The sequence below is a fragment of the Centropristis striata genome, chromosome 5, assembly GCF_030273125.1.
Source record: "Centropristis striata isolate RG_2023a ecotype Rhode Island chromosome 5, C.striata_1.0, whole genome shotgun sequence".
In the NCBI taxonomy this organism is placed as follows: Eukaryota; Metazoa; Chordata; class Actinopteri; order Perciformes; family Serranidae; genus Centropristis; species Centropristis striata.
The window spans coordinates 9,116,768-9,142,598 of NC_081521.1; the positions used below are offsets into that span (position 1 = coordinate 9,116,768).

At 38.5% G+C, this 25,831-nt stretch overlaps 1 protein-coding gene across 7 annotated transcripts in view; it reads left to right on the top strand.

Annotated features, from left to right (window-relative positions):
* tns2a (tensin 2a) overlaps positions 1 to 25,831 on the top strand; it is a 116,005-nt gene that overhangs the window by 5,728 nt on the left and 84,446 nt on the right. Inside the window, exon 1 of one of the 7 annotated variants that reach the window (XM_059333197.1) lies at positions 7,090 to 7,161. The exons of the other annotated variants lie outside the window; for them this stretch is intronic. Within the exon in view, the coding sequence (XP_059189180.1) occupies positions 7,138 to 7,161 (24 nt within the window). The 5' untranslated portion in view covers positions 7,090 to 7,137. Of the gene's footprint in view, positions 1 to 7,089; positions 7,162 to 25,831 lie in introns of those variants that run through there. 7 annotated transcript variants of the gene reach the window in all.

The following is a 25,831-nucleotide window of genomic DNA, read 5'->3' on the forward strand; positions in this document are numbered from 1 at the left end:
TTTACAGTCTCAGTCATTAGTCTTAATTAATCAAATAAGTCTAATTTGATACAGCATGATTTTAGGGCCCCTAATTAGGTTGCATCCATGGTGGTTTGTTTTCATCCAACAAACGTTCCCCCTTTAATACAGTTCTTTAGTTCGAGGTGATGTGTTGATCTGTTTTTCTGTAACACATTACTGCTTGTTCCTAACGTTACAAGTGTTGTGGCTTCTCAGATTGCCAAGTTTATTGGAGGTTGTTTATATAACTAAAGATCCAGAAAAAGGATACAAAGTCAAATTCGTCATACCACAACTTTGGCTTTTTTTTGTGAGTGTTGTTGGCTCTGGAAATACATGAAGACCTGGCGTTGTGACAGTGGTTTTATATGTATTTGTCCAGCTTCTCTGTAATTTCTCATGAGCAACAAAGCTTAGATTGGCCATGACAAATACTGAGGCCATGAGCCACAGGCATTCACTACAAACACACACCCAACACAGGAAGGAACAGTGACCGGTTAGGGTTAAATATAGACCCCCTCCAACATCCAGAATAAAACAGAGTAGAATAGAACAGAACCAGAAGTATCTGTCACACTCCTGCACATCAGAAAAACAGATGAATTCCAATATAAATCCAAGACTCGATGGGTGGCTGGCTAGATTCCTGTGGCCTGAAAAACAATGATCAGTCCCAAACTCAGAGCAGGATTTTAGTAATACGTATTGTTGTGTGTAGCGGTCGCGCAGATGAAAGCTGATCGAGGGAAAAGGGAAAGACATAAACCACTTCCTCTCTCAGTATGTCGAAAAAAAAAACCCAAATCCAAGCACCACCCTTAAAAGAAACACCTCACAGCAAACTATGCACCAAATATTTTCTTTTCTTGCTCTCAAAAATGTTGAGTGTGTCGTTTGCCCAAAAAGTGTCTTTGGGACTGAGCAGCATTGGCTCAAAGAAAGGATTTTATTGAGCTCATCGGCACAATAAATATGAACATGTGCTCAACTGCACTCAGAGAAATGATGTGCTGAACTTGTACCATTAGGGGAAAATGGCTTGTCACTGGGACAGAACACTCTGTCTACCAAAAAGGTATATATGTTCCCAAGCCAAGGCCAAGGGTACAACAGTTGCATCTTCAAGGGGACTGCCCCAGTGACAAGTTGTTGCACCCCTATAGGTACACTGCAAAAAAGGTGTGTCTAAAAACCAGATAAAACACTAAATCTGAGGGAAATGATCTTGCTGCATGGACAGATAATTTCATGTGACAAGATTTCTTAACCCATAAGAACCCAGACCCAGTAATCCTTAATAAGGAAAATTATGGGGGATATACCACAGAACAAGTGGACCACATAGAACACATTTATGATGTTAAAAAAAAATAAAAAATACTACCCCTAAATAACAAAGATCTGTAATGTGACATATACGTTACATTGGGCGTTTATAGTATTTATGTTTATGATATTTCTTATTTTTAATTGAATAAACTAGACACATTTTCTGCTTACAGAAACACAAATTTGCCTTTTTCTTTGCATCTCCACCACATATATAAAAATTGTGACATTAATAGTGCTGTTGAACAACAAATTCCATTTCAGATTTGTTTTTAAGTAACAAGATAATAATAAATAAATGAAAAATAACACTGCCTCATTTGACGGCGTCTCAACAAGCTACTGTAGCTGTAGAATACTGAAAAACACACTTATGTACTTGAGAAAACATACATGAACATTACTAGAACATTTAAAAAATGTTTGTGACACCCGTGTCACCGTGGGTTCTTATGTGTTAAATTAAGATTATTAAATCTAGAAATAAGCATGTTGAACGCTTAAAATAAGAAATTAACTCTTAAAACAAGATAAATTAAAGCTGCAAGCAGCGATGAACTGGCCCCAGCAGAGTGCACTGACAATTATTTGTTTCTTACCAAGATTTTAAAAAACAACAACTTTAGATTTAGAACTATTAGATAATTTATTGTAATTTCTAACCCTTATTTTAAGCATTCAACATCCAACATTTAAGAAATCTTGTCAAGTGAAATTATCTGTCCATGCAGCAAGATCATTTCCCTCAGATTTGGTGTTTTTATCTTGTTTTTAGACACACCTTTTTTTGCAGTGTACAAACAGCGTCCATTGTTTCTGACAGTGTGTATCATCAGTATCTCTGCGTCTCACCCACTGTTTTCTCACTCTTTCGCTCCTCCAACAGCTGCACCTTATCAGACTTTGGCGTAGTGCTGTCTTACACAATCCTTCGTCAAGCTTTACAGCCCCCTTTTCTAGCCTCCTCCTCCCCTCATTTCCTCTTGGCCAGGGTTCCCACTCTGTCCCCCCTATTCCTCATTTACCTCCAAGCTTGATCCAAGTCCTTCAACTTCCTCAAGACTCTAAATTATTTGTTCTAGACGGACTAGAAATAAATACACACCTGGCATCTTTGCAATATCTGGTGTTTAGCAATATCAAGCACCTTGCACGAAATCAACAGTGTTGTTCTAAGTGCAAAAAAAGGTTGATTCAGAATTCATTCCATATGTGTGCAGAAGGGTCCCCCTTTTCTTCATCTCCATCTTTCTTCCAACATGACCCTCCCCCACTTTACTCACCAAGTCAACCCCTCATTCCAATCCCAAGCACCAGCTTCCTGTCTCTCATGGTCCCTTAGTATTTTTTTTGTCTCACATGTGGCCTCCCCGCCCCTCTTTATTACCTTTTTCGCCTTTTCCTCTGCTTCTTCATCTCTCTCCCCCTACTCCTTTTCCCCCCTTACACCATGCCACGATCCAAGAGAAAGGGAGCCTTAAAACTCCACAAACAATTAAACTTCCCAAGACCCCCCAAATCTATCAGTCCTCCTTTTTTTCTGTCATGAGCCGGAAATTCTTAAGCTATGAGCGAAAGGAATGGACTGCATTACTGCACGTGTTGTTTAGTCGGGGGATTCTGCATACGTCGTGACTCACAGTCACGTTTCACCCTGATTGGTGGGGATATAGAGTACCTGCACGTCTATCTAACACATATGGAAGTGACTTAAGAGATCGAGGCAGCAGACAGAAATAATGCTCTGTGCATTAAGGAGTCTGAGGCTGGGGAATATTATGGGCTAACAGTTTAAGACGGTCAACTCAAAAAGAATGAAGCTCTATGCACATGTGGGCATATATAGAGTATAATCACAACCATAAGCATGCACATATAGTTTGGCAAGCAATCAAAAATGTATTTCACCACGTTTGATGTTTTGCTTATTTTGATTATAGTGAATCAGCTCAGACTGGTTCTGATTTAACACATTTTTTTGAAAATGCAAACAGCCTTGCATGTTTTCAGACTAAGTTATTTTCAAAGAGCCATTAAAGGGTGTTTTATATCAAAAGACATGCATGTCCAAGTTACAAAACCCGCTTTGTGCACTTCTCTTATTTCACCACAAGGTGCTGCTACTGACACACTAGCCACCACTCAGCAGCAGCATCAATGCACATGTTAATGGAAGCACTTTCATGTTTGAGTGTTGGGGACATACTGTGAGATATTAGGGGACCTGTCTAGACAGAGGCTCAACATGAGGTGGGGACATTTGAACAGTGATTCACAACTAAGGTACTTGTACACTTGAACATACTAGTGCAGGTACAAGTAGGTGCATGGACAGATTGTGGAGTAATTTCATGGAAAATACAAAAATGAATATGACACCCAACTGATGAGATGCTGATTCATCAAACCCATGGCTAATATAGTCAGCATGTCTCTAGAAAAGCAAAAAAAGAATTGATGGATGTTTGAAACATCCAACCCTGCCTTCCCAAGTGGTAGCAGTACAAATTGAAACCTGACTGAACTCTTGAGAAAAAGAAAAAAAGGACCTGATATTATCAATCTCTACTTGTATTAATATTGTTTAACACTAAGTTTAAAGTAGACATATTTTTCTCATTTTCAGGATAATATGTGTATTATTTTTTTTGTTTTTACTAGAACATGTTTTAATGTTTAAAAAAATGTGTTATTATTCTCATACTGTCTATCTGGACGTACCTGTATTCTCCCAGAATGCATCTGAAACGCTCTGTTTCTTTAAATCCTACTTGTTAAAAAGCTGGGGAATGACTGTAACAGCAGTGGAGCTACACTTTATATATAGCATGGGTATTTAAAAAAAGAACCGGATACAGCGATAGAGGTGGGCCCCTGTTCATTCCAATGAAAGTTGCTCAGTGGTATATGAATTTTTAAAAAGTTCTGTGTATAAAAGCACATTTCTAGACTTTGCAAATGTAATTTGACTGAATTAATCTAATTCTAAACTTAAAATGAGGTATAAAAAGACAAACGTTTCCATAATAAGTATCTTGGAAAAAGTGTTTTTGGGCCAAGTAGCATAATGAAATGGACATTAGCTTCAAAGCTTCAAAGCAGTATAGCAGCTATTCTCAACCTTGGGGTCGGGACCCCAATTGGGGTCGCGAGATGATTTCTGGGGGTCGCCAAATCATTTTGGAAGTCAGCTCTGTCTCCACTGTGTTAAAGTGTTCATGTGTTAATGTGTTTTAGTCTTTTTGGTAATTTCATGTCTTTTTTTAGTCATTTTGTGTCTTTTTTTTAATCATTTCGGGGGGGGTTTTGGTCATTTTGTGTCTTTTTTTTGGTCATTTTGTGTCTTTTTTGGTAATTTTTTTTTTTTTTTGGTAATTTTGTGTCTTTTTTGATCATTTTGTGGTCAATTTGTGTCTTTTTTGGTAATTTTGTTTCCTTTTCTTAGTCATTTTGTTTCTTTTCTGCGTAATTGTGTGTCTTTTTTTTGGTCATCTTGTGTCTTTTTTGGTCATTTTGAGTCTTTTTTGGTAATTTTGTGTCTTTTTTGGTCGTTTTGTTTCCTTTTTTGGTCATTTTGTGTCTTTTTGTGGTCATTTTGTTTGTTTTTTGGGTGATCTGAACTGTGCATGTGAGATTCTGTTCAGTGAGCGGGGGTCGCGGACAACATTCAAGTTAAATTGGGGGTCGCGACTCAAAAAAGGTTGAGAACTACTGCAGTATAGTACAGTTGGAACATCACGACCCGACAGTCCGGACGGCACGTTTTAAGGTTTCTGAATACATGCTGTGTGCATTTCTCCCTGAACTGAGTCTTTTCAAACTTTGACAGCATATATATAGCACCTAGACCCGCCCTATTAATAACAAGACATGGAAGTCTCACTTTTAACAATGTGGCACCTTTAAAACTAGTTTAAATTAACACATTTACCACATGAGGAGTGGTGGTGATAAAGTACCTGCTCCAACATACAAAGAAGAATTCAGAACCCCTGAGTGCCTTGACTAAAACTCTTTCCATTCAGACGGTTGAAATAAACTTGTCTGTTACACACGTAACAATAATGGTGATGTGTGATCAGTAGAAGGAGCCACCTCGTGCACATGGGGCTCATAATTCAGCCACGTCGTTTCACATTCATGTATGACATGTGCAACAGGCTTTTTTTTACTGTATAAAATGTGCAATAAGCTTTTTCTCTGTGTGACATGTGCAATAGGTCTTTCCTTTTCTTTTCTTTTTTCCTGATCAGAAGTGCAATGTTTTGTGCGCAATGTATGTGTGCAATGTTCGCAATCATTTGCAGCTCTGTTTACAGTCCCTTACTTTGTGATTTGTATGTAGTGTCCTTTTTTTGTTTGTTTGTTTGTTTGTTTGATAGGTGCATGCCTTGTTTGGTTATTTATTTGATATTTATCTTTTTTGCTCTGACGGGAGAGCTGGGCCTCAATTTCGTTGTGCTAACAATAAAGACTCTATTCCATTCTATTCTATTCTAATTTTTATTTTTTTATTTAACCTTTATTTAGCCCTGGCCAAGAGGCAGCAAAGACAAAATACAGTTCCATATTTACATAAGACACAGACCTTAAACGTGTTATGAGAAACAAGTGCATATTGTTGAATTGGCCTCAATAACTCTCAGTTTGGATTTAAAAGTGCTCAAAGAAATTAAGTCAGTTAGTTTCCAGTCTTTCTGTAGCATATTAATTAAAACGCCTCAGCATGTGTATGTGTGTGAGCTACATAGCTACATGTTTGTTTACATGCTAGATTTCAAATGCCTTACATTTTTTAAAAAGTCACACCCAGATCAACCTACTGTACCATACCATCATTTTGACCTTGTTGTGGAGGATAGGGCTGATTCTGTGGTTATTTAATTACAGTTATTACATTTTTTTAAACCACATAAAAGACTATACTATTGCACAGCCACATCATTAATGTATTTAGGCCTACTGTAGTGATACAATAAATACTATGAAGAGGAATGATAGATCCCTCCATCCCATACACTTTGGATCAGAAGTACTTTATATTATATGAAATTAGAAAAGCTTTGAGGTTCAGCTGGCAAATTCAATAAGATTTGGCAACCTTTTATGAGATATGTGGAAGAGAAATCAGAGCTGCATGACTCAAGTTAATTAGGACAACCACAGATTTCATTGTGCTTAGATGACAACCCGTTTAAAATACTATTCAGTATATACTGTAGTTTCTAATGTTTTTTGCTTGTTTTTTTCCAGTAAAATTCTCTCCTTTTTATGTTTATATATGTCCTCTTTTACAACATACTTAACTTATATTGTCTTAGATTTATTCATCTATTGATTATTATTATTATTATTATTATTATTATTATTATTTATCTATCTATCTATCTATCTATTTATTTATTTTTACTTTTTGGGGTGGGGATTCTGCTCTGAGTGTTCCTGTATGTATGTGTTGTATTGTGAAAAAAATTAATAAACAAAGTTTTTAAAAAAAAATAAAAGAAGAGGGACGATAGAATGAAACACATTCCATATTCATCACCTCAATCACACCTAGAATATTACAGTGTTTAATCCAACCAATCAAGATCCAGTATCCCTACGCTCCCTCAGGAAACTGGCCAATCAGGGGCTGAAATTCGAGAAATAGTACTCCACACATGCTTTAGCTGCGTGTAGCTCCGCCCAGCAGCCCTGTACGGAGGGAGGACCGGAGTAAAGAAAACAAGTGATCTCAGTGGCAGGCCAGATTATTGATGGTCTTCCTGAGAATGAAGGGCAGCTGGTAAACCAGGGAATATGATTAGCGGGAAAATGAACAAGGTAAGATCTCAAAGTTTCTAAGCCTAGAGATAAAGTAGATTCTGTGATCACTCTCCCTGTTAGTTTAAAGTCAGGGTTTTGTATTTTGTATGATGCTGAGTTTCATGTGTTGGCTGTGCAGCTGCGCACTTCTGAGGGGAAGCCAGAACTTTGAAATGAGAAGTTTTGCCTGTATGAGTTGCCGATTTAAAGGTACACACACAGATTTTTGGAGGTGGCTCCTTTTAAGAGATATGTTGATAGATAGACTGTCTTCAATAGGTTATTTAATGCGACCTTAACCTATGTATTGTTACATACATACTGTTATTTCACTAGCTGTTATGAGAAACATGGAGACTCAAAGTTTCTAAATCTGGAGGTAAAGTAGATTCTGTGACCACTCTTCCTGTTAGTTTAAAGTATGATGCTGAGTTTCATGTGTTGGCTGTGCAGCTGCGGACTCCTGAAGGGAAACCATAACTTTAAAATCACAAGTTTTGCCTGTATGAGTTGCTTATTTAAAGGTACACACACATATATTTGGAGGTGGCTCATTTAAGAGATATGTTGATAGATAGCCTGTCTTCAATAGGTTATTTAATGCGACCTTAACGTATGTACTGAATATATCTTTTTGATAACTCTAATTATTTCATTAGCTGTTATGAGAAAGATAACAGCTAGTGAATATAATGGAGACTTAGAGAGAAAGACGTGTTGTCTGAGAAGTTTCTCGAAGCGTCGCACTTCATTATTGTGACATAAATGTTCTGAATAGAGTCATATGATGCATTAAGCAGCCCCCCGCCCCACTGTTACTGCGTCATAGCCACTCACTTACTGTTAATGTTAAAGTCATGTTCAACAGTCTATGTTTTCAACAGGGAGAAAAAATAAGGCATGTTTCTCACGAGCGCGTGTGCGCGTGCAAGGTTTTCACGGAAGATGACCTGGTGACAGGTTGTTGTTTTTCACAATAAAATGCAGCTATAAAAGTTATGTATTAGTTAAAAAAAAAATTTTTTTAAAGTATTTGGAACATTTGTTAACCCATAAGAACCCATGGTGACATGCGTGTAACAAACACTTTAAATGTTCTATAATCTCCCATATTCAGCTTTATGCTTCACATTAACTCATTAAGTCCCTTAGCAAGGCTGTGTGACTGTGACAAGAAGTGACTTATCCAAAATGTGGCTGTGTATTATATATTTATATTTGATGGACAAACGTTTTACTTTTTACGGTAAAATATGTACAAAAATGGCAGTCTTAAACGTGAAATCAACAGTGCTAATATCATTTTACCGTAATATTAGAAAAAGTTGCACCATATTTATTACGGTAAAGTTCTGGCAAACACAGCTGCCGTTTTTATTACCATAAAAAACTTTTTTTTTTTTTTTTTACAGTGACGTGAATAAATATACTTTGTTACCCTTCACCACTGCTCATAAATTCACCATTGTGCAGTGATGGAGACACAAAGTTCCCACCTTATTCAATATACAATTTGCACATTCACACTCAACTCCAAATTAAAGAAAAGTAGGCTTGAGCCATTTGTTGCTCCTAGCCTCTGAAGATGGTGATGACAAGCTATAGTTGCATGTGTGTGTAGTGTAAAGTTTTCCCAAGGGCACAAGTTGACTAAAAGGATGCTCTGAACAAAAGTGTGTCATGTGTGCATGATCATACTTGATGTAGTAGTCCATACATCATACTGTATGTGTATGTGTATAAATGCCTACACTGATTAATGGCTGTTGCATGGTTCTTGCATCCGACAATTAGTGTCGGCTCCATCATGATGCCTTGTCAGAGTCCCTATCCTGCTTTGGGACATGAGGAAAACAGCAAAGCATTAACAACAAGATAACATTGTCCAACCTCTCCAACCTTTCCTTTACTGATAACACTGTGTACATTGGTAATTTTTCTCCTACGTGAACCATATGTTATGTAGATAGGCGGTGGTGAGCTGGCAGCTGATCAGATTGGAATGGGAGCTTGTGATTTCAAAAAACAGTTTTTCTGTGAAAACCTGTGAAACAACAAACATTGGGTGTTTTGGGACCAGAAGAACTTTTTGGTAGTTCTCATGATCATAGTTTTTAGAGTGATGCTTTAGCACCTATTTCAGGGCATGGGTGTATAAAGAGAACTGGTTACAGCATTGGAGGCAGGGCCTCGTTCATTCCTATGAACGTTGCCAAGTGACAAAGGAAGCTAAAAGAGCTAGTCTTCTGTGGATAAAGGATACCAAGATATTCTACTGCTTTTCCATACTCGGGGGCCCGAAGAGCAAACATACCAGATTTCTGAAGGCAGAGGTGGCTACTTCTGGTTTGGCAATCCACTAACTTTAATGGGAATAAAAAATGTAATTGTAGATGCAAAAGTGGCGTCGCGTCTTCACTTTTTATTCTGCGTTTAGACGAGCATTTTCGGAAGGAAATCTGCGTTTATACGGTGACGCTAAAGTGTGTGGAATTGGATTGGGTATGCATGCCAGGCAGCATCACTTAAAGCGATAAGAGCATCTTTGGGCATGTGGAAGTTTTCACGCCACACATTTTCATCAGCTACTCCTTCCACAAAGTTATCCACCATCCACTAGATCTCCCAGGTCTCGTCCAAAGCCGTCTGGCTCGCCTCCCACCAATCGGTGCAATCGGTTTGTTTATTTCCCTGTACTCGAGCATGGATGTGACCTAAACGTGTACGTGACGTGAGCAGATCTGAGCAGAGTTTTGTGTCTTGGCAGTGTAGACGGACACTCTACGGCGAAGCGGATTACAGTTTTACACTCTGGAGGGTGGTTTCAGATTTTAAACGGGGCCATAGACTAGTAAAACAAGTAATTTGGCACGGTAGTGACATTCCAAAAAAAATTAAGCTGTTGATTTACAGATATCTCTTTGCCCAATTTCAGTTTAAAAAAAAGTATTTTTGGGACCTATGGCATCACATGACAGACCCATGAGTCGTAATTTCATAGTTTAGATACAAAGAAAATTAGACACTCTCGGAGTCAGCTGTTAGCACTAGCTGATGATGTAGCATAATTCCAGGTCCTGATCCTTTCTGCATACATGCTGGTTGCAAAACAACAATATGGTGATGGCCATAAACCAAGATAAAAACGGTCAAATGCAAACAGGAAAAAGTCCCTGAAAGTATGTAGTTCTGGGCCGAACTCCCCAATGGGCCTTCCTCTCAGGAAGTCCCAAGAACTGTTTGGTTTGAAAACTTGGCACTGAGGTACTCCACTGGAGATGCTCAGTATTAAGCAGTACAATAGTGTTGTTGTATTTGGTGTACAGTGTTCAGTGTATATTTGTAATTGTTGGGTGTAACTGAGAGGTTTGATGGTCCAGAAATGGTCCATGATGACTGTGTTTACTGTTCAGTGCCAGGCCCAGAAGGCCTGAAACAGAGCCTGGTTCACATTCCCTTGTGCCAGATGTAGTTACACTGAGTTCAGATCTACAGTAGCAGTCATTCACTCTCACCTGGAAAATCCTGCAGCAGTAAAACAGAGTGGATGCAAGGGGTTCACATCAGGTCCAGCAGGAGCTGCAACAGGTTTCCTTGGAACTGAACGTCTGTGAGTCATGTGTCTGCAGCTGGCTACAGTTGGATTAGATCTGGTCCTAACTAACACACTTAACCATCACGTCTTTACAAACTCCTCCGGGAGTAGACGCCTGCAAGGTGTACCACAGATGTTGATCCTGCTAAATGGCGGAAGGTCTTATGACAACGTAGATACCCCAGCCTCTGCTCTCAAACAGCAGTGCATCGTTGTCATTGGCATTGGAACAAGGAGCTCTGACACTGGAGAGCTGCAGAAAATATCTCATGAGCCTAGTTATGCTCTATCAGTGTCTGAGTTCGCTGAACTCCCCAGTGTCCAAGAACAGCTCTCCTCTGTAATGAGCACAGCGCTATTGAGGGCCACGCCCATCACACCAACAGTAACTGGTAAGAAAGTGGTTGATCCATACATTCAAACCCCATGGTGTGATGCACATTGAATTGCACCAAAGTGTATTTCACTACGTTCAGGTCAGCCAGTGCCATTTTGAGCAAAGCAGTTGTGCCAGCATTAATAGAGTTAGCATTCATCATCTCACTTATGCACAGGAAAAGTTTGACACATGAAACTAAATATGTCTTAACCCTCTGGAGTCCACCAAAGCGCCGGAGCACGACTTCTTCATGACATCACGACGTAAAAACGTAAGCAGCATGGAGCCCTGCTGTCAGCTGAACTCTAAAGTTTTGGCTTTTCCAGAAGTTTCCATGTCCAATTTAATGCATCAACCCTTTTTTAGCAACGGTAAAAAAACACCTTGAAGTGTAATAACATGATTTTACTTTTTTTTGCAGAGATTTTTCTAATTTAGCTTTGTGCATTTAGCATTTGTAATGCAAACTTTTGTGTTTACTGTTTGTTTTTTTGTAATTTCTTTGTGTTTTTCTTGTGGTTTTTATCTGTGTTTTTTGTAATTTTTGTGTTTTTTTTTTATTTGAATATGTTTTTGGTGTGCTTTGAGTTTTGTGTGGGTTTTTGGTATGTTTTTTATGATTTATGTGTGTTTTTTGTAAAAAATTTTGTGTGTTTTTTTTGTGTTCAAAATGTTGATCCTGTAAGTCAAAATGAAAAAAATAACGAGGTCATATAGGTGTAGTTGTCTTGAAAACAATGATACCAACACGTCATGGTAAAGATTTTTAAGTGGTTTATACAGGCAGAATGAAAAGGAACCCAAAACCGACAAAATTGCCCGAAACTCCAAAGGGTTAAGTAATGTGAATGCTTAGACTTCTAAGGATTAATTCCTGTGTTATCTAGTGGGGAGACAGCCATCAGGAAGGGATATTGTGTTCTTGTTGGATGGATCTGATGCTGCTAGAACTGGATTTCATGTGTGTGAGGCTACAGTTGGATTAGATCTGGTCCTAACTAACACACTTAACCATCACTTAATCATCTCCCCTGGATGATGTCATCCACTTACTGAGGCCACTTCACAGTGCAGGGGTAACATTTGAAACAGATGGTGCATTTTGCCAGTAAATATCAACAACTGCAGCAGGGGGTGTTGGTGCTGCTGCTGGAGCAATAAGACATTCTGTATGTGTGTGTGAGCAGCAGGAGGCCTGGTGAACGGAAGTGTATCATGGCAGCATGCTGACCTCACCTCGGGAACAGGCAGTCCCTGTTCCTTCCACTGCCTGTCCCACCCTTTGGACACACAAGTCTACACTCACATACAAATGAATTGACACACATTTATTAACACACATGCTGGCCTTGATGCCAACAAATGATGCAGGAACACGGGTAGCCAGACCCATGTGAAGCACTCTGAATGGAGGGTGGGATTTAAGTACACAACAAGTCCCAAACACACCACTGAATGTCTGGGCGTGTTTTAATGCATAAAACATACACTGTTATAAGCAGACATTACAAACTTAATGTCCATTTCTGATGGATATTAAATGTTCCTGTCATAAAAAAGGAGACTTGGGGTATTTCCACTGAAACTGAGGGTCAAGTGTGTAAATTCTGTGTGATTGTCATTGAGGGAAAAAGTGTTTTACACTCAGCATTTGCACGCCAGATGCGATTTGACCTGGCAAACAGTTTTGGGATGTTAAAAATACATCTCTTGAGTAACCTGTGTGAAATCCTTGCTCCATTAATAACAGGGTTTCTCAAAATCCAGACGAAGGTCCACATCTGAACCCAATGGCGAGTAAATGTAGACCCAGACTTAGTTTGTATTATGAATACAATTTGTTATGGCATGTAACATTTTCTATTTTGAAATAAGTTTTCTATTAATCAATTCCAACCACATTCCAAAATACCTTTTGCAGTCATGCCACACTACCATGTAGCCTATCTTTTCAAAGAAAATGTAAAATGACAGCTGTCAGGGCATAAAACCAAAGATCTGTTCATCTTTACGAATCAAGACCTGATAGTCAGACAATGGCATTGAATCGATATTTTGACCTTAAAATTGAAGGTTTAACTGACTTGTAGATGCTTTGGCACTACCATGTCTCTGCTTCTGCAAAATCAATTTTGAATTGTTCACCATGACTCAAAAAGTATAATGCTAAATCAGTCGGTGCGTTTACATGCACAGTTTAGACGAGCTATGCTTAAAAATTGATTTGGCGTCTAATTGGACTTCTGTCCTTGTCCCAGTTTACATGAAACTGAGAAAACTAAATAACTGACAGGAACGTGTCCTCCTCCTCAACACTGGGTGGCGATATGTGAGGTTTCAGTGGGTTAATATGGCGCTCTTTCTGTTGACCTCAGTTTGACACTGTGTGCCGTCGCTACTGACTGGCTAATGCGACCGGCTAATGCGACCGGCTAACATGACCGGCTAATATGACCGGCTTATGTATGACCGGCTAACTCGACCGGCTAACGTGACCGGCTAACGTGACCAGCAAACACGACCAGCTAATGTATGACTGGCTAATGTATGACCGGCTAACGTGACTGGCTAACGTGACCAGCTAACACGACCGGCTTACGCGACCAGCTAATGTATGACCGGCTAACACGACCGGCTAACGTGACCGGCTAACGTATGACCGGCTAACGTGACCGGCTAACGTGACCGGCTAATGTATGCCCGGCTCACGTGAGCAGCTATTGTATGACCAGCTAACCTGAGCAGCTAATGTATGACTGGCTAACGTGAGCAGCTAATGTATGACTGGCTAACGTGACCAGCTAACACGACCGGCTCACGCAACCAGCTAACGTGACCGGCTTGTTTTTGTTCCCGGGGTCATACGCCAGCACGGGGATGGAGCATGGGAGCATACGCACATGCGTTGTTTTGTCATAAATGCCACCGAACATCCATTTCCAATCACATTATCAGAGTTGGACAACTCCGACATCAGTCGGACTAACATGTTTACATGCACTTCAGTTGTCCAGTTATAGTCAGATTATGGCTATAATTCGTTTTTTTCAAGTGTCATGTAAACGTACTGAGTAGAGTACCCTTTTAATCCAATTTTGTAAGCTTATGTATTTGGGTCACTCCAATTGTGTAACTGATTCATTATGGGTTTTGTAACCGATTCGTTATCAGTGAGATGCCATGAGGAAACAGTGAAAACATTTTCATTTCATGCAGTTTGACCTGGCGGCCATGGAGCCAGAGAGAATCAAATTCAACCAAAAGAAAATGAATTACATAAAAAATAGGTCAGCATGATCAAATGATCAGACTTGTGGTTCTGACTGTGCTTGGCCTGAAAATGATGATCTAAAGTCCTGAAGACAAAGTTCCATTATGATTGACCGTCACAGATTCTAATGACAAAATCAGTAAGAGGAGTTTCCCCTCAAGCCTTCTTTCAATGTGTGCCCTCACTGACCATCTGCAGCTGAAGCTGAGGTCACAGTGTGCCGGCCTCTAGTCACTAATGTACCACTCCCACACAATGCCCAACATTGTCTAAATATCAAGACTATTTTTAGAGAGAAAGAAGATGGAAGCAGCCAGAGAGTTTCCAGGGATGTGTGTGTGCACCAATGGTTTCTGCCTATTTGTTTTTACATTTGTATGCATCAATCTCTGCCCATGTGTGCATCTCTTGTATAAGTGTCCAACCCCTCCCTCGTTCAATCCAGCTACTGTTCTGTGACGGCTGGCAGACGTGCAGCGAGGAAGGGGAGGGAGTTCTGGTTAGAAAGCATTTCTTTGACTCCAGAAACCTCTGCTTCCCTTTTCTGCCAGAAAGCTAAAAATATTAGAAAAAGGAGCTTGTTGTGCGTAGCAGATGTTGTCAGGGAGGTGGGGTCTGTCCCGGCATAAGGGGGGACACGGGGACGGGAAGAGGAAAGGGGAAGGCTGTCTCTTTCCAAGGACTGTCTGCAGGGATACACGTCTACACGTGAGTGTGTGTGTGTGTGTGTGTGTGTGTGTAGAGTTTTTCTTCCTGAGGTTTCAGGTAGCTGTTTACTACTTATGTCACTTCTTTTGAAATGTAGGCAGGTCCCAGCTGGTGCAGGCTTTGTCGTCACATGTATTGTATGTTTGCAAAGGTTTGTCCATCACAGTTTGTCAATTGGATCCATCTGACAATTTGGTTAACCAGCGTGGTTGATTTGTTGATCAGATTGGAATGGGAGCTTGTGATTTCAAAAAACAGTTTTTCTGGGAAAACCTGTGAAACAACAAACATTGGGTGTTTTGGGACCAGAAGAACTTTTTAGTAATTCTAATGATCATAGTGTTGAGAATGCTGTTTTAGCACCTATTTCATGGCATGGATGTATAAAGAGAACTGGTTACAGCATTGGAGGCAGGGCCTCGTTCATTCCTATGAAAGTTGCCAAGTGACAAATGAAGCTAAAAGAGCTAGTCTTCTGTGGATAAAGGATACCAAGATATTCTATGGCTTTTCCATACTCGGGGGCCCGTAGAGCAAACATACCAGATTTCTGAAGGCAGAGGTGGCTACTTCTGGTTTGGCAATCCACTAACTTTAATGGGAATAAAAAATGTTATTGTACTGCTCTTTCAGACAAGTAAAACAAGTAATTTGCCAGGGTTGTGACATTCCAAAAAATTAAGTTGTTGATTTACAGACATCTCTTTGCCCAATTTAAGTTTAAAAAAGAATATTTTTGGGACCTTTTTTGGGCATCACGTGACAGACCCATGAGTCGTAATTTCAGTTTAGATTCAAAGAAAATTTGACACTCTGGGAATCAGCTGTTAGCACTAGTTGATGACGTAGCATAATTCCAGGTCCTGATCCTTTCTGCATACATGGGTCAACGACGTGATCTAACCCAGTGTCAGTGTCATTTTTTTACCATCAAAATCTGATTATATACAGGAAAATAAATGTGAACTAAAATTAGAAAAAAATACAGTCCACATTTACATTGCAACACTATGATATATAACAAATGTTTACATCAGTTGTCAAAACTTTTGAAAAAATATTTGTATTTAGAATATGTTCTGTTTAAATTTGACATAAATGTGTAAATGTAGAAATACAAAAAAAAATTAATTTGATGTTTTTTAAAATTAAGTAATTATATGTATAAGTCCACTTTAATACAATGTAGGTGGATGAAGTATTTAATATTTATCATTTTTTTGTGGTAACACCATTTGACATCTTGCCAACCCTTTTTTGTCACTGACTGCAAAACAACAATATGGTGTGTATTGTATGTTTGCAAAGATTTGTCCACCACTCTTTGTCAATTGGATCCATCTGACAATTTGGTTAACCAACGTGGTTGATTTGTTAATTTCTGGTTAAAAAAGGTAATAATTGTTTTCTAACTTTCAACATTTCATATTCAGCTCTTGTTTCCAGGCAGCAGAACCAGTATCTTTATTAGATCACTCAATACTGAATAACACATGTTCTACCAAGGGAAGAGGTTTTTTATCCATTACAGTGGTGACGGTAATTACTATCCTGGGGACCGGGCTCAGCATCACAGGTTGTTTTTTATACACTCAGGCTCTTCCAGCTGCTTTCTGCTTCCTCTGTTGTAATGCTCCTCAAAGTTGTAAACCTCCCTCACTGACGTTTCCTTTTCTGGACTCCCAAGTTGAGCAGATGGATAGTCTCAAAAGATATGGGAGTTTACCCAGTTGGTTTCCTTAATTAAGGTGATCATGAATTAGTACTGGTGGGAATTTGGCCATGATGCAGGATGCACACTGCAAAAAAGGTGTTTCTAAAAACAAGATAAAAACACTAAATCTGAGAGAAATGATCTTGCTGCATGGACAGATAATTTCACTTGACAAGATTTCTTAAATTAAGATTATTAAATCTAGAAATAAGCATGTTGAACCCAAGCAGAGTGCACTGCAAAACATTTGTTTCTTATCAAGATAAAACTTTTTTTTAGACATTTAGTGTCTTTTTTTGTCTTCTTTTGTGTCTTATTTGTGTCTTTTTTGGTCTTTTTTGGGTCTTTTTGGGTCTTTTTTTGGTCATTTTGTGTCTTTTTACATCTTCTTTTGGTCACAAAATGACCAAAAAAGACAAAAAATGTACAAAAGAGATCAAATTAAAGCTGCAAGCATCAATGAACTGGCCCGAGCAGAGTGCACTGACGATTATTTGTTTCTTACCAAGATAAAAAAAAACTTTAGATTTCGAAGTGTTAGATAATTTATCTTGTTTTAAGAGTTAATTTCTTAAGTGTTCAGCACACTTATTTCTAGATTTAACAATCTTAATTTAAGAAATCTTGCCAAGTGAAATTATCTGTCCATGCAGCAAGATCATTTCCCTCCGATTTTGTGTTTTTGTCTTGTTTTTAAACACTCCTTTTTTGCAGTGCACATGATTTTCTATGAGAAGTAATGCATTGGATTTGTTGGGTTTCCCACAGAATTTGGACTTGTGACTGAGCAATGTAATGGTAAACGTCATTTAGGTCTTCTGTTGGGACGGTAGGAGGGGTGGTGGATGGGTCAGACCCCCAGATGACCAGTGTTTGTGTCCCATTGTTGGAAGTTCTGTCTGAAAGTTGTGTTTTCTTACCTCTGTCTCTAACCCCGTTCTACAAATTATGTTCCCATACAACAAAATTGCATTCTGAACTATGTTTTCATGGAAACATATTTTCTCCTTTATTGGTTGCTTATTGTTCCGAAATCCCATTAGTCCAACGCATCAGATATATGTGTCCGACAGCCAAATGGTCATAAAATACACACTGGAGTCAATTGTCTGCAAATGCACTTCTTAAAAAAACAATAAGAGAAAGATTAAAGAATGGTTAAAGAATGGCTAGGTTAAACATACAAAATCACTTGGTTAGAGTAATAGTCTAGACGGATTTCAGATAAAGGGCCTCCTATAAGAAGTGAGGAGCATTTATGGGTACAAGTCAGGAACCGGCCTACCTTACATATTTCAAGGGTGCTGAGTCCAAAAAAAATGGTTCCCAAGCGAAATTTTGAGTTTTTGACCTTCTAATTTGTATATCAAATGGCCAATTGCCCATCTTGCACAGTGATTGGACCATTTTCCCCTAGTTTTTTTGTAAGTTGGCAATCAAGATGAGGAAATTAAGTTTCTGGATCTATAGTCTAGGGTCAGAGCAAGGATATACTGGAGGCTCAGTGCCTTTTTTATGTATATATGTGTATGCAAAATCCCAAATGGAACATTTAAAAGTGATATTGATTGAATATTTATGTCGGCCTTAAAAAAAACCACAGACAAATAATGCTTAATTTCACCTTAAAAGTTGGTATTTTGCATTTATATAAATATACATAAAAAAGACACTGAGCCTCCACTATATCCTTGCTCTGACCCTAGACTATAGATCTAGAAACTTAATTTACTCATCTTTGATTGCCTACTTACAAAAAATGGTGGGGAAAATGGTCCAACAGCTGAGCAAGATGGGCAATTTGGCCACCATATTGATATGCAAATGAGAAGGTCAAAAACTCAAAATTTCACTTGGGAACCATTTTTTTTGATTCAGCACCCTTGAAATAAGTAAAGTAGGCCGGTTCCTGACTTGTACCCATAAATGCTCCTCACTTTCACTTTTTGGACAATTCCGTCTAGACTATAAGAGAAAGTTCATGCATGGACTATTGGGCTGTTGGAACAATGGCATGGCAATGCTTTAAATGATAGATTAAGGTTGTGAAACATTTGAGTTTAGGTTTAGGCAACAACACCACTACAGGTTTAGAAGCAAAATAGTTTGACTCGTAAAGAGCTTGTGTTTGATGAATTGTGTAACATGAGTTTTTTGTAAGCTAAGGCAAGTGGTGGCTAACACAACAGATTGGTCATTTAAACAGCTAGTTGCAGATTTTATCAACAAATGCTGTTTTATTTGTCCAAAGAAAATGCATTCTTTTTGAATCCCTTAACTTTTTTGTAGTTTTTTCCCATCTTGCTCCCCTTCTGAATGAACCAACTACAAAAATAACAAAAAAAAAAAAACGGCAACAATAAAAACTGGTCACAAATCTTAGTACAGAATATTGTGAGTCAGAAATTTGGTATCTGTTATGTGCCAGACTTAACCATTGCAGATAAAATAAATACAGTTGACTTTCAAAGTCCATTTGGAAGCTGTTGTGGGGCCATTAGCCTACATGACATGACTTTTCCCTCTTGTCATGGCTGTTAGTTTGTCCTCTTAGATGGACCTACTCTTTCCAAGGTAAACAATTACCCTTAAACCTCTACAATATCATCCTAAAAAATTAACATTTTTGTTAAATTTACTTACATTTTTATATTTTTGATCTTGTATTGGTTTGTAAATATGCTCTCTCTGAACTTGGTTGTTGCAAGAGATCTCAAGAGAGATCAAACCTGCAGCCTTTTGGACAAATCAGTGGTCACACAATCCACTGAACTAACATATCACATTAGGGCTGTGTCCACTACCGGGTAATACCTGGAATGAAGCGGGTCTCACTCGCCGAAACGCCCCGAATTTGAATACCAGCCGGCTTTTGTCGGTTCTTTTTTAGTCCCTGTAGAAGAGCAGGGTCTTTTTTTCTCCCCTGAAAACAGCCTGGTTACTGATTGGATAGATCACTAAGCAGGATGTGACGTAGTACACTACACAACAACACACACCATTTGTAAAAGCCGGCAAAGCAGTGTTCCCAACTTAGCGACTTTGTTGCTAAATTTAGCGACTTTTCAGACCCTCTTAGCGACTATTTTTCAAGAAAGCGACTGGAGACAAATCCAGCGACTCCTTCTAACTCTTCTTAATGAGCCGCTAACGAGCAATTAGCTACAGTTAGCTCTGTAGCAGTACAGTGTGTATGTGCTGCTGCTGCAGGAGGTGTTCACTTAGCGATCTCTGTTTGTTTACAACAAGCACCGGACACTCTGTGCACAGTTAGTGATGCCGTTAATTCACAATCACTATGTTAATGATCAGTGGAGACTCTGTGCATAATTAGCCATGCTGCTTTCAGCTGCTGACGTTGTGCACAGTTAGCAACGGCGAAAACCATACGTCACCTCCAGAGTCTCTAAATCCCCCTGGGGAATAACTTGTAGTCGGATGACACTACACTGACGACCAAGACAAGTATCACTGACTGCTCTTGGGACCTATAAAGCACTTGTGTACTAATGGACTCAAACTTAACCCACGGCACTTACTCACTACACTTACTCTTGCTATGTTTCTTGACTTCATCCTTGCTTGTGTTGTATTACTCTCATTTGTACGTCGCTTTGGATAAGCGTCTGCTAAATGACATTGTAGAATTGTAGAGTGAGCAGACTTTTGAGAGGGTGTGGCCTGAGACTTTCCTGTTAGCCGCTTTCCCCCCCTATAGTCTAGACGGAATTGTCCAAAAAGTGAAAGTGAGGAGCATTTATGGGTACAAGTCAGGAACCGGCCTACTTTACTTATTTCAAGGGTGCTGAATCCAAAAAAAATGGTTCCCAAGCGAAATTTTGAGTTTTTGACCTTCTCATTTGCATATCAATATGGCAGCCAAATTGCCCATCTTGCTCAGTTGTTGGACCATTTTCCCCAAGTTTTTTTATGAGTAGGCAATCAAAGATGAGTAAATTAAGTTTCTAGATCTATAGTCTAGGGTCAGAGCAAGAATAAAGTGGAGGCTCAGTGTCTTTTTTATGTATATTTATATATATGCAAAATACCAACTTTTAAGGTGAAATTAAGCATTATTTGTGTGTTTTTTTTAAGGCTGACATAAATATTCAATCAATATCACTTTTAAATGTTCCAGTTGGTATTTTGCATACATATATATACATAAAAAAGGCACTGAGCCTCCACTATATCCTTGCTCTGACCCTAGACTATAGATCCAGAAACTTAATTTCCTCATCTTGATTGCCTACTTACAAAAAAACTAAGGGGAAATGGTCCAATGACTGAGCAAGATGGGCAATTAGCCATTTGATATACAGAGTAGAAGGTCAAAAACTCAAAATTTCGCTTGGGAACCATTTTTTTTGGACTCAGCACCCTTGAGATATGTAAGGGAGGCCGGTTCCTGACTTGTACCCATTTAATATAGTTATTTCTGTCAGCATATTGGATAGCCACATAGAGTGGTGTCAGGAAATGAAGGAGAAAGAGAGATGGGGGATGTCATGCAACAAAGACTTTGTGGTTCCTGCTCAGTACCTTATAACCTCTGGGCCACCAGGGCACCACACAACACCAACTGTTGTCAGCTGCATGAAATATAAAGTGGTTCCATCAGTGAAGACTTACCATCAGTCCCCTTACATGAACCAGCTTATATTGGTGTCAATCCATATGAGAGCTCTTACAGCATTCAGTAGCTGAGTATGTATGACTGTCTGACCATGATTGCCTGTGGTTGGGCCATATAGTGGTCTTGATTGTGTCTGAAACAGGAAGAATGCTGCCAACCTCCCATCTATGTGTTTATCTCTCAGCCCACATCACCACTGTGGCTTAGCTGACTGTAACTGGTTGCTTTTTTAAATTCACCGTGGGCCTCATGTGTATACTCATGCATGCCTATACACACATACTTCTCAAGATTATGGCTTAAGTTCATAATGAGGACATATAGACTGGATGTAAAATAAGTAGTTTGGTGTCCTTTAGAGCAGCTATTCTCAACCTTGGGGTCGGGACCCCAATTTGGGTCGCGAGATGATTTCTGGGGGTCGCCAAATCATTTTGTAAGTCAGCTCTGTCTCCACTGTGTTAAAGTGTTCGTGTGTTAATGTGTTTTACTCTTTTTGGTCACTTAATGTCCTTTTTTTGGTCATTTTGTGTGTGTTTTTTGTGTCTTTTTTTGATCATTTTGTGGTCAATTTGTGTCTTTTTTGGTCATTTTGTTTCTTTTTTTGGTCATTTTGTGTCTTTTTTTAGTCATTTGCGTCTTTTTTTGGTCATTTTGTTTCTTTATTTGGGTCATTTTGTGTCTTTCTTTGGTCATTTTGTGTCTTTTTTGGTCATTTTGTGTCTTTCTTTGGTCATTTTGTGTCTTTTTTGGTCATTTTGTTTCCTTTTTTTGGTCATTTTGTTTCTTTTTTGGGTGATCTGAACTGTGCGTGTGAGATTCTGTTCAGTGAGCGGGGGTCGCGGACAACATGCATGTTAAATTGGGGGTCGTGACTCAAAAAGGTTGAGAACTACTGCTTTAGAGACTGTGTGTGTCAAAGTTTGTATCTAGCGTGTGGTCAGCCTGTGTAAATGTCAAGACCGAGCTAATGAGCAAGGCATACATGAGGTGGTTGAATTGGTCATGAGGCGAAGCAGCATTTGTTATGTTTAGGGTTCAGGAAAGGGTGGACTTGATTTATCTTGGTAAAAAAAATCAGGTCACTCTACTCGGGCCAGTTCATCGCTGCTTGCAGCTTTAATTTATCTTGTTTTAAGAGTTAATTTCTCATTTTAAGTGTACATGCTTATTTCTAGATTTAACAATCTTAATTCAAGAAAACCTGTCAAGGTAAATTATCTGTCCATGCAGCAAGATCATTTCCCTCAGATTTAGTGTTTTTATCTTGTTTTTAGACACACCTTTTTTGCAATGTAAAGTAAGGAAAACTGCCAAATCAAGGATTCATCAAAACAGGATCAAGATAAGATTAAAAAACACACACAATACTTTAATGAAGTCTGTGTGAATTTTGGTTTTACACTGTGAGGAAAGTATAAACGGGACTAGGCCAAAAAGAAAATAATGAAAACATAAGAAATATTCCATTTCCAAAAGCAATGACTACACAGTTTTAAAGTGGGACGTCAATCTCCTTACCGCACTATATTACATAAGGGCTCACCACAGCCCCTAAGCCACCCACCTCCACCATCCATGGTGCTGCGGTTGTAGTACACTTGTACTGGAGCAGGCCAGCAGCCGCTTGACATTGCTGGCAGAGGGTGATGCCAGGCCGGCAGCTGTCCAAACACTGTCCAGTCCCCAGAACAGAGTCAGAGCGGCAGGATAATGGAAAAAAGTGTGTAAACAGCCGCCTTTTTTGTTACCAAGGAGGAAAAGCACACACAGAGGAAACAAAAAAGCCTTTATGTGTTTGTATCGGGTTAATTAGCTAAAGCTATGGAAACATGGACACTGAGCACTGATGGACTGCCCCCCTTCATGCTGGACATTGTGAATTATTTTTTCTGGTATATACACTACCGGTCAAAAGTTTTAGAACACACCAACTTTTCCAGAATTGAATTGAAAATTATGCAGTTTAATGTCTCAGTGTACTCTGAAATGAATGCACATTTGCAACATTTAAAATTCTTGATTGAGCATGATAGTGTTTTGAAAGTAAAAAAAAGATTCAAAATCACATTTTATGTTGGACTAAAGGACTAAAAAATGACCAAAAAAAAGACACCAAAAGACACAAAATGACTAAAAAAAGATGCAAAATGATCAAAAAAAGTCACAAAATGACTTACAAAGACATGAAAAGAATTCAAAAATTGACAAAATAGCCCAAGACTCCATAGAGTTAAGTTGTTAACCCACTTCTTGTTCCCTGAAAAAGGCCTACTTGTATAATTCTGAAATGTACATTATTTTTCAGTTTTGGTTAAGCTTACCTTTTTTTATTTACCTCTGGCAGTTCACCACTTACCTTCGTACCCTTTCAAGCTGTTCATTTGACTTGAACTGCTTGAATTTCAATAAAAAAATGGAAAAATTGGGGTGTTCTAAAACTTTTGACAAGTGTATATTGCGCAATGAAAAAATACAGACATTTTCACCAGAATACTCAAATAGCTCTTTTTTGGAAATAATGAATAATTTTAAATTTTTTGGTGGGATTTTTTAGGGGAGGGCATCTTCATAGAGATAGAGCTGAATAATGACTTTTTACTCTGAAGACTTTTTTCCCCAATGTCAATAATGTATATAAATAAATAATAAACTAAACTAGAATACGTTAATTTCACCGGAGAATGACGTATATTCCAGATATGGTGGGTTTTGGAATATGAGAAAGGCCCCAAAAAGGCGATTTATTTTTCGTAATAATAATAATAATAATAATAATAATAATTCCTTCAATTACAATAGGGTCCATGCACTTTCAGTGCTCGGTCCCTCATAAATCAAATAAACTGTCATTAAGTAGAAATACAGTGAAAGGGTCAAAGTTATGAGACCAAACCGGTAAATGTCCTTTTTTACATCTATATATCGTAACTTTATTGACATGTTGCCGTGGATACGCATTGTTCTGCTTCTCTCCTGACGACGGCCCGCCTTGTTAGCGACCTGTCAATCAAAGGTAGCCCCGCCCCAAATCATGTGATTCTTTATCTTCTATTTTCTTCTAAGTGGGGCCATTATTAGAACTATTGATTTTTTACTAGTGATTGAGACCATAGTGTTGTCCTAAAAAAAATTCTGAGGTAGTAAATCAAGTGAGAAGTTTTCTCATTTTGTATTGAGATAGATCGGACCAAAATGCTTCTGCAACTGCCATCAGTGACCCCTGTTGGGGATTTTGGTAGAATGCAGGTTTAAGGCACTTTGCTTCACTGCTCAGACCCGGAGGTTGCCGCCTGGTATGACTCTGTCTTTATTTTGATGCAGACATAATACATTAAGTAGCCGTACTAATGCGTGCCCTTCAATGGGGAAAATGTGATGCAGGGCCCTTAGAGTGAAGAAAACAAGATGACTCTCAACTCAACTCAACTTTATTTGTCAACCACTGTAACCCTCTATTGTGCAGTGTTGCCCTCAGGCAACATACCCATTTTTTGCCTGTCAAATTTCTACAGGTCATGTTTTTGAGTGATGCGATACTTTAAAAAAGAGAGAAGAGTATAGGAAACCACTAGCAATGATTTAATTTGTCACATGACCTCCAGGAGGCCATATTCAAACACTATATTGCAGACTTTTCCAAAGGAAACAGCTTTGCCATTTTGCGCCCCAAAAAATCACTCAAAACTTAATTTCGTGGACCTTTTTCATCTGGAAAAAATATATTCCTACTGATAGGTGAGTAATCCTTCATTTTTGATGGTTTCATACACTTAGACTGTTCAAGAAAATAATTTCAATGAGTCGTTGGTTCAATGGCAAAATGTTGCCTACAGGCAATGTTGCCTACCGGTTAAAAAAGTTCCTTTTCTAATGTTTTTAAATTTAAAATGTTATGTATTGTACCCTGTTGAAGCTACTGAATCTTTTACACATGTTTATTAAATAAATTATGTTAAAATTATTTTTAAAACGTTCTTTTTCACATGTGCACCGTAATGGTACAATGTTGCTTACGGGCAACAAACCCCAAAAACTTAAAAAAAAAAAAAAAAGAATTATAAAATTTCTTCACATTATGTCTATTTAGTCTATTTTAAGACAAAAAAACACTCCAAACATTTTTTTCTAACTGGCATCATAATGCGTACCATAGAGGGTTGAAAACAACAACAGCCGCAACAAAGTGCTGTACATAAACAAGCAAACAAGAAACAAGAAAATAAATAAAACAGGAAATAAACACTTAAATACATAGTTTCATTGCTTTTTAAAAAAACAATTTAAAAAACAATAAATAAAGACAAACCATAAAAACACTAAAACAAGAGCAGAGTCTCATGCATGGTTAAAAGCCAAGGAATAAAATAGTGGAGTACCCCATG